General features: G+C 35.3%; 1 protein-coding gene across 1 annotated transcript in view; it reads left to right on the top strand.

Moving 5' to 3' along the window:
* Cfap69 (cilia and flagella associated protein 69) overlaps window positions 1-18,832 on the top strand; it is a 51,573-nt gene that overhangs the window by 15,437 nt on the left and 17,304 nt on the right. The window contains exons 7-14 of the mRNA XM_090333061.1: window positions 990-1,088; window positions 4,278-4,427; window positions 4,529-4,706; window positions 7,236-7,359; window positions 10,439-10,487; window positions 10,582-10,703; window positions 12,815-13,031; window positions 16,475-16,639. Coding sequence (XP_090189187.1) covers window positions 990-1,088; window positions 4,278-4,427; window positions 4,529-4,706; window positions 7,236-7,359; window positions 10,439-10,487; window positions 10,582-10,703; window positions 12,815-13,031; window positions 16,475-16,639 — 1,104 coding nt within the window. The remainder of the gene's footprint in view (window positions 1-989; window positions 1,089-4,277; window positions 4,428-4,528; window positions 4,707-7,235; window positions 7,360-10,438; window positions 10,488-10,581; window positions 10,704-12,814; window positions 13,032-16,474; window positions 16,640-18,832) is intronic.

Below are 18,832 nucleotides of genomic sequence, written 5' to 3' on the forward strand. Positions count from 1 at the left end.
AGAAAAGATTCAAAGTGTTGTTTAATGTGTATATCCACATATGCTTGCAGCTATAGTAATGTATTCCATGTACTTACTTCCTTTCAAGTCATTTGGAGATGGAGAACCCATAAAATCCAATTGAGTGAAAAACACTCTGTCATGTAATAATGGTATAATACCACCTCATAGCTCATGACTCACAAACCTGCACTGCCAGTTGTATGAAAATGACATGTACATTTAATGCTAATAGTAATAATTGACTGGGCTACTGGTTCATGTATTTTCTCTAGATTTTATCATTTAGAGTTATTCTTTTGCTTGCTTGTGATTTTTTTTATTTGTGTTTTTATTTTATTCTTTGGGATACATTGTTTGTTTCATTAGATAGTTATCTATGTACCTGAGTCTAACCGGGAGGTACGTACCCCAATCTGGCCTCAAATTTTCAGTCCTCCTACTTCAGTCTTCCAAGACTTGAGATTACTTGGGGAACTACCCAACCTGGATTACTACATGTTTTAATTGAACCATTTTGTTTTATGCTTAATTTGATCTTGTATTTGTATAATTACACTCTATGAAGTTTACACAACAAAAGTGAATAACAATTTCTCAGGACATATTCCACCATGAAGTAATGCATGACTTTATATGTGTGTGTGCATGCACATGTATATGAAATTACAGGATTCAGTTTAATCTGGTGAGAATGTGTTTAAGAATCATTATAATATTAGCATTATAGGGCCGGGAGTCTGGCCTACTGGTAGAGTGCTTTGCCTAGCATGCACGAAGACCCAGGTTCAATTCCTCGATATCGCATACATTGAAAAAGCCAGAAGTGGTGCTGAGGCTCAAGTGTAGAACTCTAGCCTTGAGAAAGTCCAAGGACAGTGCTCAGGCCCTGAGCTGAAGCCCAGGACTGGCAAAAAAAATATTAACATTATATTCTGTAAATAAACATACCAGTGTTGTTATACAACATTTGTTTATCTTTCTGGCAGGTGAATTAATGAAAATACCAAATTCTGAACTGAGGATACATATTTGTAAGTGTATTATTGACTTTTATCATGCAGAGCCTCCAAAGAAGCATATTCCAGGTGAAGTTTGAAATAATCTCTCAATAATAACTTGTTATTTTTACAAAACAAAATTTTGTCTCACTTCTCTCTAAATTTCAAAGATGCAGTAGTCTCACAAATGTAATACATTGAAATCATCATTTTTTATTGTAGTCTTGGCCTCTTCAGTCATCTTTTAAAACTACATGTATTTTCTTTGGTTTAGGGACTTTTATTCTGATGCTAAATATTTGATATAATTTATAAATGTATGCCAAATAACTATACTTCATTAGCAATGTTGCTTAATACTGTTGATAAAATTATTCCCCTTGTATTTTATATTAATGGCAATATCCATTCACTTAGTTTAGTGAATTTTTAATACTGTACTATTCTCCATTATATTTGGAGGAAGAAATGTGTATGTTGCAGCTAAGAATCTTAGTGTATAAAGGCAAATGAATGAAATTGAAATGAATAGATCAAGACAGTACACTAAGACTGGGAGGAAACTATTTAGAATCTTCTCTCTTCAGAGTTTGTAGAATTTGTAGTCATTGTATGGATGGAATGAAGATATGAGTAATATTTTGAATAATGTATTCTTTAATATGGCAGGAAGTATGCTAATTCACAACAGTATTCTTATAACTAGGAGAAAATTGGAAGACATTGGAACTAAAGAAATGAGTTAGGAAATTATTACGTGTAAACTTTGAAATATTAATATGGTATATAAGTGTTTGATAGGTAGTAGGCATTATTCTAAAAACAGCATGAGTCATAAAAACAGGTTGGAATTTATCAAAATAGATATGATAGAACTGTATCAGAACTGTTTCAGTTCTGCAACACAGAACTGTGTCAAAGTTAAGGAAGACAGTGTTCTCAAAAGTGAAGATGTCATAGAGCTGATGAATCATTATGAGAGAAAAAGAGTTCATCCATCTGAGTATATGCTCTCAGTTTTTTAATCCTTCTGATGAAGGACACCTATGGGACTGAAGTTAAAGTAGGGTATCTCACAAGACCTAACCCAGAAGGATATTTGTGGGGTTTTTGTTTTGATTTTTTTTTTGGTCAGTTAGCTTGAAGTTCAGGCCTGAGCACTATCCCTGAGCTCTTTTGCTCATTTTATGTATAATATGTATGATTATACACATTATGTATAATCATACATACATAATGCAATATTATCCATATAATGAATAATTGTACATAAATTCTTAATAACCATTAAATATAAGCCAACATTAATACATAATATGGTTCAATCAACAAAACAACCTCTACAACATGAATATTATATTCTGTTAAATATTAATGTTTTTCCACATAAATATCCGTGATACGTACATACAACATAAAGTCAATTCAATCCTCCTCCAAATGACTATCCCTCATAAACCCGTGGTTTCTTAATCTACCTACCTCCGTGAAACCATCAATCCACCCAATACGGATCCCTCTTCTTGCTCCGGGCCCATAAAACTTGGGGGTCGCTAATATGAAACTTTATCAGACATCTGGTTCTTACCTCACGGCCATAAAAACTCGTTCCCCTTAAATAAGACATCTCGATGGATTAATGTCTAATCAGCCCATGACCAACATAACTGATATGTTATACCTCTGGTATTTTTTTTAATTTTGGGGATGCATCAAGGCTAGCAGTCTACCACCTTGAGCTACGACAACACTTCCAGCTTTCTAGTGGCTAATTGGAGATAAGAGTCTCAGACTTTCATGTCTGGGCTGGCTTTGAACCCCTACCCTCAGATCTCAGCCTTCTGAGGAGATAGGATTACAGACATTAACCACCAACACCTGACTTTCTTCTCTTTCTTTTTTAGGCTGTTGTGAATAGGGAATTTAAGACCTGTCACTAAGTGTCCCTAAAATATCACTACATTAACAAGCATTTACCAGAGTAACATTACATTTTTTAAATTTTATTCCTGAGAAGGTTATTATTGTCCCTTGAAAGCACTAAAGTAAATTCATTGTCCAAACAATGAGAGCATTTACTGTTTGCAATCATGCCATTTTGTCTTACAAAAAGTTATGTCTAGGAGCCAGGTATTTGGCCTAGCGGTAGATTGCTTGCCTATCATACACCAAGCCCTAGGGTTCAATTGCTTGGTTACTACATACACAGAAAAATCTGAAAGTAGTGCTGTGCTCAAGTGGTAAAGCATTACCATTGAGAAAGCTCAAGGACAGTGCCCAGATCCTGAGTTCAAGCCCCAAGACTGGCAGAAAAAAAAAGTAGTATCTAAAGAACAGTGTTATTTGGGGGAAACGGGTTGGAGATATGCTTCCAAAATCTGTGGGTTTATTTTGTATTCACTCACATCAGAGATCAATACACCATGGACCCCAGGTCAAAACTGCCCTACCACATATTAAATATTACTGGAGCACAGTCATTTCCATTTCTTCTGGAACTGTGCCTTGTTACTTACTTAATACAATGCATAGCATGGCAATATTCTTAAGTAATTGAGACAGAAACTTTATGGCTTGGAAAACTGGAAATATATACTATGTGGCTCTTTACAGAAAAAGGTTCCCCCTCTCTATGTGTATCTTTTTTTTTTGCCAATCCTGGGCTTAAGCTCTGGGCCTGAGCACTGTCCTTGGACTTTCTCAAGGCTAGAGCTCTACCACTTGAGCCTCAGCATGGCTTCTGGCTTTTTTCTATGTATGTGGTACCGAGGAATCAAACCCGGGTCTTCGTGCATGCTAGGCAAGCACTCTACCACTAGGCCAAACTCCCAGCCCCAATATGTGTATCATTTTTAAATGCCATACTATTTTATTTTATTTTATTTATATTTTTATTGTAATTAATAAAAGGGTTACATGATATTTGCCATATAGAAGGTGCATTAATTCACATAGATTGATACCCTTTCACATGTCTTGGTACCCTTTACCCTCCCCCCCCCGTCTTGGTTTTCCCCCCTTCCCTATCAAATTTCAAATAACCAAATACAAATAAATTCAATATATCAGATAACAAAGTGAGGTACTGTAACAATATGAGATACCCAAGGGACAGCAAAGGAGATGAGAGGTAACATAGTACATTAAGGACAACAATCATTCATTATAATGCCATACTATTTTAAAAGTTTTCCTGCTTCTCTTGTTGAATGATAAATTACTCATTCTCTTAATCATTATGAGAAATAACTGCATATTTCCAAAATACTGTGCTAGGTTACCAGCAAGCTAGTTCATCATACAAGATCAAAATGGCTGAGGTTGGCGGGCTGGCTGGAACAATGGTCCAGTCAATGATCTTGCTGGAAAATCAGCTCGTGGAGAAACTCTGGGTACTTAAAGTTCTGCAGCATCTCTCAACTTCTGGTTCGTATAGACTTCTTAAGCACTTTATTGGCATACATTTTGTTTCCACCTAACACCATAAACACTGCACAACTAAATCATTTTTAAATTGTATTTTTCAGAAGCGAATTGTGCCTTAATGTTAAAAGCACAAGCAGCAAGCAGAATTTGTGCTCACCTCAATGACCCTGATCCTTCTGGACAGCTTCTATTTCGTTCATCAGAAATACTTTGGAATTTATTGGAAAAGTCTTCCAAGGAGGAAATTATACAACAGCTTAGTAACTTGGAATGTTTGCTGTAAGTATATGTAGCTACATAGAAATGTCTTTTAAAAATGATTATGTTTACTAATATAGTGATACATTTCTTTGAGTCTATTTCAATTAATTTTTATTTGATTCATGGAATAACTACTTCAGAATAATCTTGCCATTGCTTAGGTGAATCTTCTCAATAAGACAAGAGTCTCTTCTTCCTTTCTTTTTCTTCTAGTTAGTGTGTTATCCAGTTACCACTGAGCCCAGAAAATCTTTTATAGTAGCATGTGAAGGCTACATTTTACCTTTATATATGTTTAAAGTAAAAATAGGCATCAAAGATATATTTCACTTAATCCTTTAACTTCTTAGGAGATGCTTATTATTTGCCAGATACTTCAAGAAAAAAATAAAATGTGAGTAAGCCTTCAACTTGTTTATTCACTTACTCAACACACATCCACTCTGTGCTAGATCATGACAATACAACTAGAGACACTACATAGTCTTTATTTTCCAGGAATTAATGTTATCTAGATAATGTTAATGACAAATAACTAGGCATCTGGAAAGAAGTGATATAAACACAAAAGATGATCACAAGATGTTCTGTCTTCAGAAGAAAATCAGCCTATTCCTATTTGCAAGTGACAGAAACTACAACTCAAATGACTTAAACAATATAGAATATTTACATGCTCATGACTGAAAGTGAAGGATAAAACAGTTTATGTGCAGCTTTATTCACAACTCAGCAAATATCAGAACTTGTCCTTTATCTCTCCACATTATCTTCCACTATATGTACTTCATTCCTAAACTCTATATGAAGTAAAGGCTCACATCATCTCAATCCCAAATTGAGTAATGAAGGATTGTTACCAGAAAATACAAAGAAAATAAGATCTTAAAATGAAGTCTCTGTTGGCCCAGAATGGCTTAATATTGGTTGGGGTTGCAGTACATTCCAATTCCAGAGAGAAGGATTGCTCTAATTGACTAAAAAGTAGTTAAAGGCTGCTTCACAGTGCAAAAAGTTAAGTAAGAATGAATACCTAAATAAAAACCATGATAGGGTTAATAGAAAGTTCAGGTGAATCCCAAGAGACAAAAAAATAAATGGTTGCTGAGATCTGAGGATCATGGTTCAAAGGCACTAAAGACTCTGAGACTTTTATCTCCAGTTAACCACTAGAAATCTGGAAGTTGCGTTGTGGCTCCAAGAGCAGGATGGTAACCTTGAGCTGAAGAGTTCAGGGGCAGAGCCCAGGCCAAGAGTCCATGACCCACAAAAAGAAGGAGGAGGAGGAGGAGGAGGAGGAGGAGGAGGAGGAGGAGGAGGAGGAGGAGGAGGAGGAGGAGGAGGAAGAAGAAGAAGAAGAAGAAATGGCTATTATAGAGGGAACCTCACTCAGATTCACATCTGAAGAGTTAATACATGGTTTCAATCAGAACCTGAATTTTTTAAATTGTATTTTATTGTGGGGTAATATAAAGAGGGGTTACAGTTTTATTCATCAGGTAGTGGGTGCTTTACTTCTTGAACTACCTGAATCTTAATTAGAACTTAGCACCACAGAAAACTTTTTACATGCAAACAACATCCTAGACAAAGGAGAAAAAAATGTGAAATTTAGCAAAATGAAAAGAAGTTGAATATGCTCATAACAAAAAGAGCAGAGTAAAATGAAGATAAAGGAAATAATGTTAGCAAGTACAACAACATGAAAGACCTGACAAGCCTTGTTAGGGAGAGAGGACTTTATCCTAAAACTCAACAAGAGATGTAAGTGGCCTTTAAAAAAAAAACTTTTTAGTAGTTTTTTAATTTAACTTTTAGTAGTTTTAACACAGCAGGATTAAATCTTTTAAAGCAGTCATTTTGACTATCATGTATAGTTTGCATTAATGGATTCTCATCTGGTACATAGTAAATTAGAAGCAGATTGGGAAGTGTGAAAAGCATTAGAAACACTTTGATCAATAGTATAAAAGATTTTGTGATTAGGCATTTAAGTAGTATTTCCATTAGAAATAGTGTCTTGGTTCAAGCTACTATAATGAAGTTTCACCAAACAACTGTAATTTTTTTCATTGTTTTTAGAGGCCACAAACCGCAGGGTTGGTTGAAATCTGACAAAGTTACTCTTCCTATCTCCTCAGAAGGAAGGAAAGAAACAAGACAACTCTCTGGGATTCCTTTTATAAGGGTTCCATGCTCAAGGAACTAAGTATCTTTCGAAGGCACTGCCTCTTCAGAGCTTGTATGGAGGATCTAGCAGGGTAGCACAACTACTTATATACCCTTGACTTTGTCAGAGTTGATCTTCAGCCAGACTTAAGGAGGAGTGCCTATAGAACAGTGAGGGAGTTTGGGGACACCCACCCAGTCAGCCGGACAGCCAGATCCGCAGAATGAACCCAGATCAATCCCTCCCCCCACCGCCCCCAGCCAAGGCCCCACCTCTGAATTCCATTAGGCCAGGAGCTAGGATTTCAACAAAGAAACTTCAAAGGAACAAAGACATTTGTCATTAGCAATATTTTTTTAAACATGTCTTATTTTTAGGGCTTTGAAGGAAGTATTTAGAAATTTGTTCATGAGAGGTTTTACTCATTATGATCGTCAACTGAGAAATGATCTATTAGTGATTACCACAATTATAGCTCAAAACCCTGGAGCACCAATGATTGTAAGTATAAGTCAAATTTCATGTATTTTAATTGGAGTAAAGCTGTGAGAGGATTTGTATCTTAATGTATCCTGCTGTAATGCCAAGTAGTATTGTAATGTTATGGTGGTCTACATTTTACTCTTCTGCCAATCCTTTTGGTGTCTTTCTCATTTTTATTTCCATTTATCTATAGATTTATCATTCATGATGCTATTCTTTATAATGCCAAACGAAAAGCAGGCATCATTTCTCTTTCACTAGGACTTCACTTTCTATTACCGCTGGTACAAATACAATGGCTCCTGCCCATCACTATTGTAGTTTTCTTTTACTTTAAAATATCACTAATTCCTGACGTGTATTCAATGGATAGAATGCTAGGTTGAAAAGTTTCCTTTTAGCACTTAAAAACTAATGTTTCACTGTCTTCTGAATTTCATTGTTTCTGATAAAAAGTATTTATTATTTCAAATTATTTCCCCTTCGGTGTAATGCATTTTTAATTCTGGATGTTCCCATATTCTTAGTGTTATCTTTGGTTTTCAGCAATTTTATTACCAACTTATATCAACTTGTATTCCTTTTCCTTATCCATGGGGTTCATAAACTTTCTTGGATTTATAAGTCTAACAAAACTTAATAGAGCTTTTGGCTTTTTATTTCTTTCTTCTTTTTCTTTTTTTTATTTCATTTTTTATTGAGGTAATGTATAGAGGGGTTACAATTACATTTGTCAGATAGTGGGTGCATTACTTCTCACACATTGATAACCTTTCTTATGTTTTTTCCCCCATTTTCTTCCCCCCACCTCCTCCCAATCATCTTGTTTTCCCCCCTTCCCTTTCCTATTCCAAATAAAAAAATAAATGTATATAAATGTATATAATAAAGTCAGATGCAGTAACAATATGAGATTAACCAAAGGGCAACAAAGGGGAAGAGAAATAGCATAATACATTAAGAACAACAATCGCTCAAGATAAAGCTCTTGTTTCCATATCCTAGAGATCCTTTCACCTAGTCTCATCTTATATGACCTTATTTACCTAGGTTTCGTGCTATTGAAAGTCCTAGATGTGTACTAATTATTACAAATGAGGGAAACCATTGAGCCTATGTTCCTTTGGGTTTAGCTTACTTAATATGATTTTTTTCCAAGTCTTTCCATTTCCTTACAAAAGGGACAATGTCATTCTTTCTAATGGCAGGATAGAATTCCATTGTGTATAAATACCACAACTTCTTGATACAATCATCTACTGAGAGGCATCTAGGTTGATTCCATATCTTCACTATGGTAACTAATGCTGCAATGATCATCATTGTGCTAGTGGCATTAATATGTCCTTGTTTCTAGATAATTGGGTAAATGCCAAGGAGTGGGATTGTTGGGTCAAGGGGAGCTCTATGCTTAGTCTTTTGAGGAACTGCTATACTGCTTTCCATAGTGGCTAAAGGAGTTTACATCCCCACCAGCATCTTTTGTTATTAGATTTCTTGATCCTGGCCATTCTACCTGGAGTGAGATGGAATCTCAAAGTTTTTTTTTTTTGTTTTTTTTGTTTTTTTTTTTATGTAAAGACATTTTCTTTTTTTTAATATTTTTTATTGTAATTAATAAAAGGGTTACATGATATTTGCCAGATAGAAGGTGCATTAATTCACATACATTGATACCCTTTCCCATGTCTTGGTACCCATTACCCTCCCCCCCACACCCCACCCGTCTTGGTTTTCCCCCCTTCCCTATCAAATTTCAAATAACCAAATACAAATAAATTCAATATATCAGATAACAAAGTGAGGTACTGTAACAATATGAGATACCCAAGGGACAGCAAAGGAGATGAGAGATAACATAGCAGAGATCTGCAATAGAGCAAAATCTTGATACATAAGGCCATATAGTATGAAGCTAATTGAAAGGACCTCCAGGATATTGAAACAAAAGCCATATAACGAATGATTGTTGTCCTTAATGTACTATGTTATCTCTCAAAGTTGTTTTGATTTGCATTTATTTTATGGCCAGAGACGTGGAGCATTTCTTCATGTATCTATAGGCCATTCTTATTTCTTCTTCAGAGAAAATTCTCTTTAAGTCTTTAGTCCACCTTTTAATGGGATGGTTGTTTCTTTGAAGATTTGCTTTGGAGAGATTCAACTTTTTCAGTTGTAGATATATTTTAGATATGAGGCCTTTGTCTGTTGTATGGGTAGTGAAGATCTTCTCCCACTGTGTGGGCTTTCTATTTAACTTGCTAGCTGTGTCTTTTGCCATACAGAAGCTCTGCAGTTTAATGCAATCCCATTTGTCCGAACTTTCTTGTCAGTTGTGGGGCTTGAACTCTGGGCCTGGACACTGTCCCTGAGCTCTTCAGCTCAAGGCTATCACTCTACCCCTTGAGCCACAGCCTGGTTTTCTGGTGGTTAATTGGAGATCAGAGTCTCAAAGACTTTAGTGCCCTGGCTGGCTTCAAACCATGATCCTCAGAACTCTGCCTCCTGACTAGGCATACAGGATTACAGGCATAAGCCACTGTATCCAGCCTTGGCTTTTTATTTCTTGAAATATTTTTAATCCCATTCTCTTCCCTTCTTGGATTAGGATTCCAAATACTTGTGTGTTTGACCTTTTGGTATTGTGCCATAAATATGTTAGTCTATGTTCATGGTTTAAACTCTTTGGTCTGTTTGTCTGATTAACTCATTAAATGAACATATAGCTTTAAATTCATTAACTCTTTTTTGTCATTCCTCTCTTACCAAAGATACATATAATGAATTACAGAACTAGTTCGATTTAATGTCTTTGTTCTTTCTAAATTTGAAATGAATTTGTGAGTGAAGCATTCATAAAAGAATGTAAAATACTTAGAAGCATCAGAAGCAAGTTAAAATTAAGTTAATTACAAGTCTGTCTAGCTAAATGCTTTTATTTTTTTGCATTTATCCCTTACTATCATTAGCACTTAAATTTCAAAGTAATTGCAGTAGAAGAATTTTATAAATGCACTTAAATAGTAGGTTACATGGACACCTATTGCTTAACTGTCATCTAATTAATCTTTCATCTTATTTCATGGATTTCTATTAGGAATGTGGCTTTACCAGGGACTTGATACTATTTGCAACCTTTAATGAAGGTAAAAGCCGTAAAACTCTAAACTTCTTGTATTGTCTTGATGAATCTTTTATGTCATTTTCGCTTTCATTTCACTTGTTTTTTCCCTTTCACAGTTAAAAGTCAAAATCCTTTGATAAAAGGTGTTAAGCTTTCTAATTCCTATGAAGATTTTGAGTTGAAGAAATTGCTGTTCAATATAATTGTGATCTTATGTAAAGATTTACCTACTGTACAGGTAATGAAAGCAAGAAAGTTAATAAAAATCATCTTATTTTGTCATGTGTTTAGCCATGACTGCAGTCCTTTCATCAGCATTTGTCTTGTCCAGAGAGTAACAAACTTATCAGCTTGAATTTTAGTTGTTAAAATTTTCCTTTGCTTTTATTTTAACAACATAGTGAGATATCTAATGTTAAAATACCATAAACCTAAAAAAATAGAGATAAGAGAGTAGTTACTGTATTAATGCCTCTGAATAAGGGAACATAAAAGAAGTTCATACAGACCCATTATGTTTTATTTTTCTCCCTTACTTGCTTTCTCCCACTGTTCTTTCCTCCTTCCCTCCCTCAGTCCCTCACTTACTCCCTCCCTTTTTCCCTTTTAAGGTGATGGGTCATGAATCCAGGGACTGAAATGTACTAGACAATATGCTACTACTAAACCACACCCCTAGCCCCATCCATTTAAATACTCTAATTTGACCATATAAAAAAATAATTGTTAGCCTCTATGACACCGTCTCAAAATTGTTGAAACATGCCTTTTCTCCACATGAACCCAGCATCTTTAATTTGTTATTAGTCATGAATTTATCTGAATACTTACTTCCTGTGTAACAGTGTAATGTAATTTGAAGGACTCTGGGACTAAATTCCAACTTTGGGTTATCATGTACTCACTTAGGTGGTTGCCCAAACTTCCTGAGTTTTCATTTTCCTTTATTCAAAAAAGATGATTACGTATCTGCCCTATATATCTTCTGTGAAGATGACATGAAATGCTAGAAGAATATATTCCTAACAATTCCACTAGCTAAATTACTCCTGAAGCTTTTCCAAGCTCCTTTTCATGAAAAACATAAGGGGATCCAGTCTGTCATCATTACAGCTAAAATAAAGCTGAGATATGGCTTCAATGCAGAATCTCTATGAATTACATCATTTAATACCCATTAAAATCAGCTGTTATGTTAATCTTGTTGTCATTTTGAACTTTCTATATACTTTTACTAGTATTGAAATGCTATATCCAGTACTGGGTATATAATGTAGCCATCCAGCTGACATTTGTTTAACAGAATGTTTATATAAGTTCTGTTGTGTGTAGTTTCATACAAGCCATAGTTGTTACTTGTATTTTATCACACACAGGTCTATGAAATTCTTACCTTGATGATGGGAAGTGGACCCAGTGGTAGGATATTTGCCTTGCATGTCCTGGGTCAGATCCCAAGCACTGTAAAAGCAAAACATCTTTCTTTGGACAAAAGGGAGTAGAGGAAGAAATGCCATTCACTCACTTACCTCATATTTTCTACTTTCATGTTTTTATCATAAGCAAGAGATTAGTTACATGTATAAGCATCATAGACAAAAATGTATTTTATGTTATTGTCAGCTAAAGGATTCATACCTTAGAAATGAGAAGAATAGAGAAAGGGGTCAATGTATGAGAAGTAATGCACCTTCTATCTGGCAAATATAACTGTAAGCCCTCTATACATTACAATAACATAAAAAAGAAACAAGAAGAATGCATCATAACCAATTGCTGTTAATATCGAGTTTGGTTTTCTTTTGTTTGTGCATTTCTTCCTTGCCTTCTTATTTTATGTGTTTTTGATACCTCCTATAAATTTAATATTTAGAAAGGGAATACTTTTAAGTGATTACCAATAAAAACACCAGATTTGGTGCAAGCAAGATGATGTACACATGTGAATCTACTTGGGAGATAACGTAACTTTGGTTTGAGGCTAACCGGGAAAAAAAAGTTAGCAAGACTTCACGTCAATAAATAAGGCTTGTATGATGGTTCACTTCTGTAATCCAAGATATGCAGGATACTTAGGTAGGAGAATTTTGGTCCAAGATTGGCCCTATTAAAAATGTGAGAACTTACCTGAAAAGAATAAAGAAGCTAGAGGCGTGGCTCATGGGATAGAGTATGAATGGACATAAGGCCCCAAGTTCTATCCCTCGTACCACCAAATAAAAATACATAAATTACTGAAAAGAAGATGACTGTCTGAAATCTGTAAATTTCCTTATTTTAGGTATACAACTCTTAATTTTCTTATTTAAAATATCCTTCTAACAAAGTATCTTCTGTCCTTTCTCATAGCTATTAATTGATGGCAAAGTTGTTTTGGCTTTGTTTACTTATGTTAAAAAACCTGAGAAACACAAAATAATTGAGTGGTCTCTGGCACAGCATGAGGAATTACAGCTGCATGCGATCGCCACTTTGTCTTCTGTGGCACCCTTGTTAATAGAGGACTATATGGCATGCCAGGGAAATGCTCGAATCCTGGCATTTCTGGAATGGTGTGAGAATCAAGGTGAGAGACTCCTCGGGATCCCTGTCAAAACCAGCGGTCTCGAACTCAATACATGAACCGAAAAGCCAGCAATTATTTAAAGTAGCAAGAAATAAATACATGTAGGTCTGCATCCTTCTTACAGGAACCCTTTTGTACAATTTAGTATCTGCTAATAAAAATAAATTATGCATATAATTGATCTACATCTTTGTACTAGGCCTATCAAAAATGGTATTTATAAAGAAAATAAATTTCAACCACATTTTAATGCTTCTTTTCAACATACATTTATCGAATGTCTACAAAACTATCATGCTATTTTAGTGATTTAATATATTTTTATGCTTAAAATAAGAATTCTTATCTTTATGGAGTTTAAAATATATGTAGGTCTCTAATTAGAAGTAATTTCTCCATATGTATTCTACCAGCTTAGTAGAGCCCAAATTTGTTATTTAATTGGCATCAGTTGTACAAAGGAATTTCATTTAGACATGCCCATGTTGCATGCAGTATACTTTGACCAGGCTCCCTCCTTCCATCACTAACTTTTCCACTCCTTCCCACTTTCCAGAGCAATTCCAACAAACTTCATTGGCCCATTTCCACACATACACAAAAAGTATATATATATATATATATATATATATATATATGTAGATATATCTACATATATATATTAACCACATTCACTCTCCTTCACTCTCTCTGTTTGCCCTCCCACTCCCATTCGTGCCATTTCACCTTTCTCATTAATTTTTGTTAAGGTACATGTTAGTTGCTCAAAGGGGTTTCACTGGGTCATTTCATACATGTATGCACATACTTTAATCAGATCGATTACATGTGTTTGTGATCATATATTTACATTTATGTTTGTCTTTTTACATCTAGTATCCACATATGAGAGAAAGCATGTGAACTTTGTCCTTGATCCATTCATCAGTTGTAGGACATCTGGGCTGTTTCCATAGCTTGGCTATTGTGAATAGTGCTGCATTGCACATGGGTATGCAAGTGCCTCTATTGTATCCTAACTTACATTCCTTCTAATAGATGTTCAAGAGTGGTATTGCTAGATCATAGAGTAGTTCTATTTTTGTTTAGTTTTGTTGTTTATGTAAGTGGTACAGCAAGATGTTTGAGAGAGAGGGAGCAAGAGAGACAGCAAAAGAGAGAGGGAATGCCATTAAAAGGAAATAGCATGCTCAAACAAGATGGCTCAAGTGCCAAGTAAAAGCTTTTGCTGCTCCCCATTCAGGAAATGGGAGTTAAAGACTCCTATTTTCAGTTTTATTGAAGAAGCTCCATTCTGATTTCCATAGTGCTTGCATTAGTTTACTTTCCTACCAGCAGTGTAAAAGGGCTCCTTCTCCCCCATATCTTCACCAGTATTTGTTGTTGCTTTTATTCTTTAGGATGGCCATCCTGACTGGAATAAGATTAAATCTCAATTGTATCTTGATTTGCATTTCTTTTATGGTGAAGAAAATTGAGCATTCCTTTATGTATTTATTGGCCATTTGTACTTTTTCTTTGAAGGTGTCTATTTCCTTATCTATTACTTGGGTTGTTGATTCTTTGAAAGTTTAAAATTTTGATCTCCCAGCCTGGGAGTGTGGTCTAGTGGTACAGTGCTTGCCTAGCATACACAAAACCCTGGATTTGATTCCTGGGTGCCACGTACACAGAAAGGGCTGGAAGTGGTGCTGTGGCTCAAGTGGTAGAGTGAGAAAACGGAAGGACAGTGCCCAGCCCTGAGTTCAAGCTTCAGCTAGCAAAGACTTTCTCCTATTCTCTAAGCTGTCTTTTCAGCCTTCTGAGTACTTCCTCTGCTGTGTCCTTAATTTTTCCTGTAGTGATTTCAAAGTTTCAGGTCTTAGATTAAGATCCTTGATCTGCTTAAATTGATATTAGTTCAGGGGAGGGGATAAGGGTCTTGGTTTTTTACATGTAGATATTATTTTCCAAATGCCATTTGTTGAAGTCCTTTTCTCCAATCTTTGACAAAAATCAGAAGGTGATAGGTGTGTAGACTCATTTCTTGTCTGTTGTTGTTCTTGTCTGTTCCATTGGTCTTCGTGTCTGTTTTACTGTTGTACCATGCTGGTTTTATTAGGGCTCTGTAGAATAACTTGAAGTTTGGTGTTATAATAATTCCAGAATGTCTCTTTGTCTGTCTCTTTCCTTCTCATTCCCCCTCTTTTTCTCTCTCTCAAAAATGCTTTGAGTTCTTTGTGCTTTCATATGAATTTAAAGATTGACTTTTTTATTAATGAGTGACTTTGGAATTTTCATGAGGACTACACTGAATCTGTAGATTACTTTCAAAAGCACGGCAATTTTTACAATGTTTGTCATCCATAATTCATGAACAAGAAGGCCTTCCCATCTTTTAGTATCTTCTTTAGTTTCTTTCTTCAAGGTTTTATAGTTTCAGTTATAGAAGTCTTTTGCATTCTTGTTTAATCTTATTGCTAAGTTTTTCCTTAACCTCTCCCTCAACTCCACCTCAGAGCCTGTTATGAATAGAATTGTTCTCCCAATCTTGTTATAAAACCTAGAAATTACTATATGAAAAAATCTGAATAACGTATCACTATAAACTGGAAACATGTTACTACCCTTTACTAATAAATTAGGGTCAAGTTCATAAACTCTTCTATATATTAAAAGGAAGAAGAGGCCGGGAGTTTGGCCTAGTGGTAGAGTGCTTGCCTAGCATGCACGAATACCGGGTTTGATTCCTCGGTACCACATACATAGAAAAAAGCCGGAAGTGGTGCTGAGGCTCAAGTGGTAGAGTGCTAGCCTTGAGAAAGTCCAAGGACAGTACTCAGGCCCTGAGCCCAAGCCCAGAACTGGCAAAAAAAAAAAAATGGAAGAAGATTCAGAGATAGAGTCTGCCTTATCCAGAAAATTTTAAGTTCTCAAAAATAGTTTTGTATCACTCAACCTGATTGGTAATCAGCAGAGAAATGCAAATTAAGATAAAAATGAACTAACATTTGGCGAGGGGAGGGAAAGGGAGAAAAGGGAATCAGTCTTGTTATAGATTATAGTCATTTGACAACTTTGGTAACAAAAAAATGAGTATGCTACTGTAAGGGGAAATAAACCAGAATGTTCATTATGGCAGTTTGTACTAGTAAATGGATTCACTGTAAATCATTTATAATATGAATATTGAGATTGAAATGGGTGGCTTTCATTTTCTTAGTACAGGATGAATAACTTAAGTTGATAGTATTTACTAACAAATATTGTAAAAGATACAAATGATATCCATCCTGAGAGGAGAAAGGAAGCAAAAAAGATATTTAATTTCACAGACTAAAAAGCAAATATAACAAGATATTAACATGTTTAAGCATATAGGTAGAGACATAAGATATCTGGAACATTGTTTGATTTATGGTAACTAGGTTTTTCACGTGAATTAATGTTATTTCTCTCCACAGATCTCTTCTTCAGCCATGGTAATAGTTTTCATGGCACAGGTGGCCGTGGCAATAAATTTGCCCAGATGCGCTACACTTTAAGACTTCTGAGAGCCATGGTCTATCTTGAAGATGAGAATATAAACACAGATCTTTGTGAAAAGGGAACAATTCAACAGCTGATAGGTAAAATACAACCTGGAAATTTTACTTATGAAAATAAAGTAACACATTACTGTATTTACCTGTAGACATTTTGTCTCAAATATTTTTCTACAATCTTACTTTGTCTTAAAGGCTATAAATTTACTGAAAATTGGCCGGGAGTTTGGCCTAGTGGTTAAAGTGCTTGCCTAGCATACATGAAGACCCGGGTTCGATTCCTCGGTACCACATACATAGAAAAAAGCCGGAAGTGGTGCTGAGGCTCAAGTGGTAGAGCTCTGGCCTTGAGAAAGTCCAAGGACAGTGCTCAGGCCCTGAGCTCAAGCTCAGGACTGGCAAAAAAAAAATTTCCTGAAAATTTTAATCTGTTTTATACTTCATAAATCAGATTTTCTTCTTATCAAAATGCCATAATCACTAATCCTTTAAACATTTTTTCCACAATTCAGAGGCCATTTCATCAATGGTTATTTCTTTTTAATGGACTATTGTTACATTTTGTTCTTCTACTAATAAGAGCAAACCTTTTGGAACCATTTTAAAGGAGGATAAGATTATATTTTCTGCCCCATTTGGTTAATCAGAACACTAATGTATTAGTACAACAAAAACATATAAAGGAGTTTCTTTTATGGAACAAAATATCAGGACATCTTTGATTTTTAATTTATACTTAAAGTTGATTTCCCTCTTATTAAAATTTGAGTCTTTCAGGACTAACTTTTCTTCACTTTGAAATGTTAGAGTGATTTCCCCTTTTATATTCAGCAGCTTCCTCTTATAAATGATATATAAAATAATATATAGTTAGATCTCCATATCATTGGCTTTCACATCCATGAATTCAACCTCCTACAGATAAAAAACTAAAAAAGAAAATAAGTATATGTGAACTGTACTGCTCCTATATAGACTATTTTTGTTATTCTCTCAACAATGTAGAAACTATTTCCTTAGCTTTTTAAGCTTAGAGTTCACATTGAAGAAATATATAGCTTTTATGCAAATGCTATATCATTTTACATAGGTGTTCTGGGCATCCTAGATTTTGATATCTAAGCAAAGTCTAGAACCAATCACATAACAAATCAGGAAACATGTAATCTGTGTCATCTCCATATTGCTGTGACACATTTTCAATGTATATAGGAAGTGAAGGCATAGCTTGGCTCAAAAGTTTTAGTCCATGGCCAGTAGCTCATTGCTTTTAGACCTGCAGAATAGCAATATATTATGATGGGAGTATGTGGTAGAGGATGCCACTCACTATTGGTGGCTGAAGAGAAACTGAAGCTGAAGAGGCCAGAGTCCCAAATCTCCTCCTTGCAGTAGGCCCCACCTCCTCCATCACTTCCCAAGAGCACCATAGATGGGGGGCCAAGCCTTAAACACATGGCCTTTGGGAGACATCAGGATCTAAACTAAAACATTGCTGGATGCTAATTTCAAAGACCTACACAAAGCCTCTTCTATGTATCATAGTACCATCTCTCTATCATTAGGAGGGAAGGTGGACCCCTCCATTGTCCATAGAGGGAAAAAAGTTATGCTTTGGAAGGGGATCTGGGCAAGACATTTACCTTCTTGCCAACTTTTCTTACTCTTTCATCACACCCATAGACATACCATTGATTAAATTCGGTCTTGGGGCCCTAGCCTAACTGGAATACAGTCTTCAATATATCCATCTTAATCCTACCTGGGGTGGGGATAACTGAGAAAATGGGTTTGGGAAAAGACAAAGCCAATAGCAAGGGTTCTTTGTTTCCTAGGATATTTTTCTTTAAACTCTCAAGAGTAAGCATCTTTAACAGGATTTTCTAGTACTATGCTCAAAAATATAATAGGTATGTTGTAAAAGTAATTTCTCTGTAAATATATTTTCTGTGTAGGTAAAGTGATTGCAAATGTGTGTCATGATCAGGATCTTCCTTATAAGAACAAAATACAGTATATCATAGAAAGAATAACATTAGTGCTTAAACAGTCATTAGGCATATAATGTGTAGCTGTCACAAAAACAAAGAAGCTTGGCTGATTTGAATCTTGGGCAATCTTGGAAACCTATAAGAGGAAAGGTAGCTTCAAAGAGGAAAGAAATTAGTCTTTCAAGCCAAGTGAGCATGAGGAGAAGCAATGCTAGAATATTCGTGATGATGTGTTCAGAGATGGCTAAGTGGAGCCAAAGTTTTGTGAAGACAAATGCTATATGGC

Source organism: Megascapheus bottae, chromosome 5 (assembly GCF_031878675.1).
Source record: "Megascapheus bottae isolate mThoBot1 chromosome 5, mThoBot2.hap1, whole genome shotgun sequence".
NCBI classification, from domain to species: domain Eukaryota; kingdom Metazoa; phylum Chordata; class Mammalia; order Rodentia; family Geomyidae; genus Megascapheus; species Megascapheus bottae.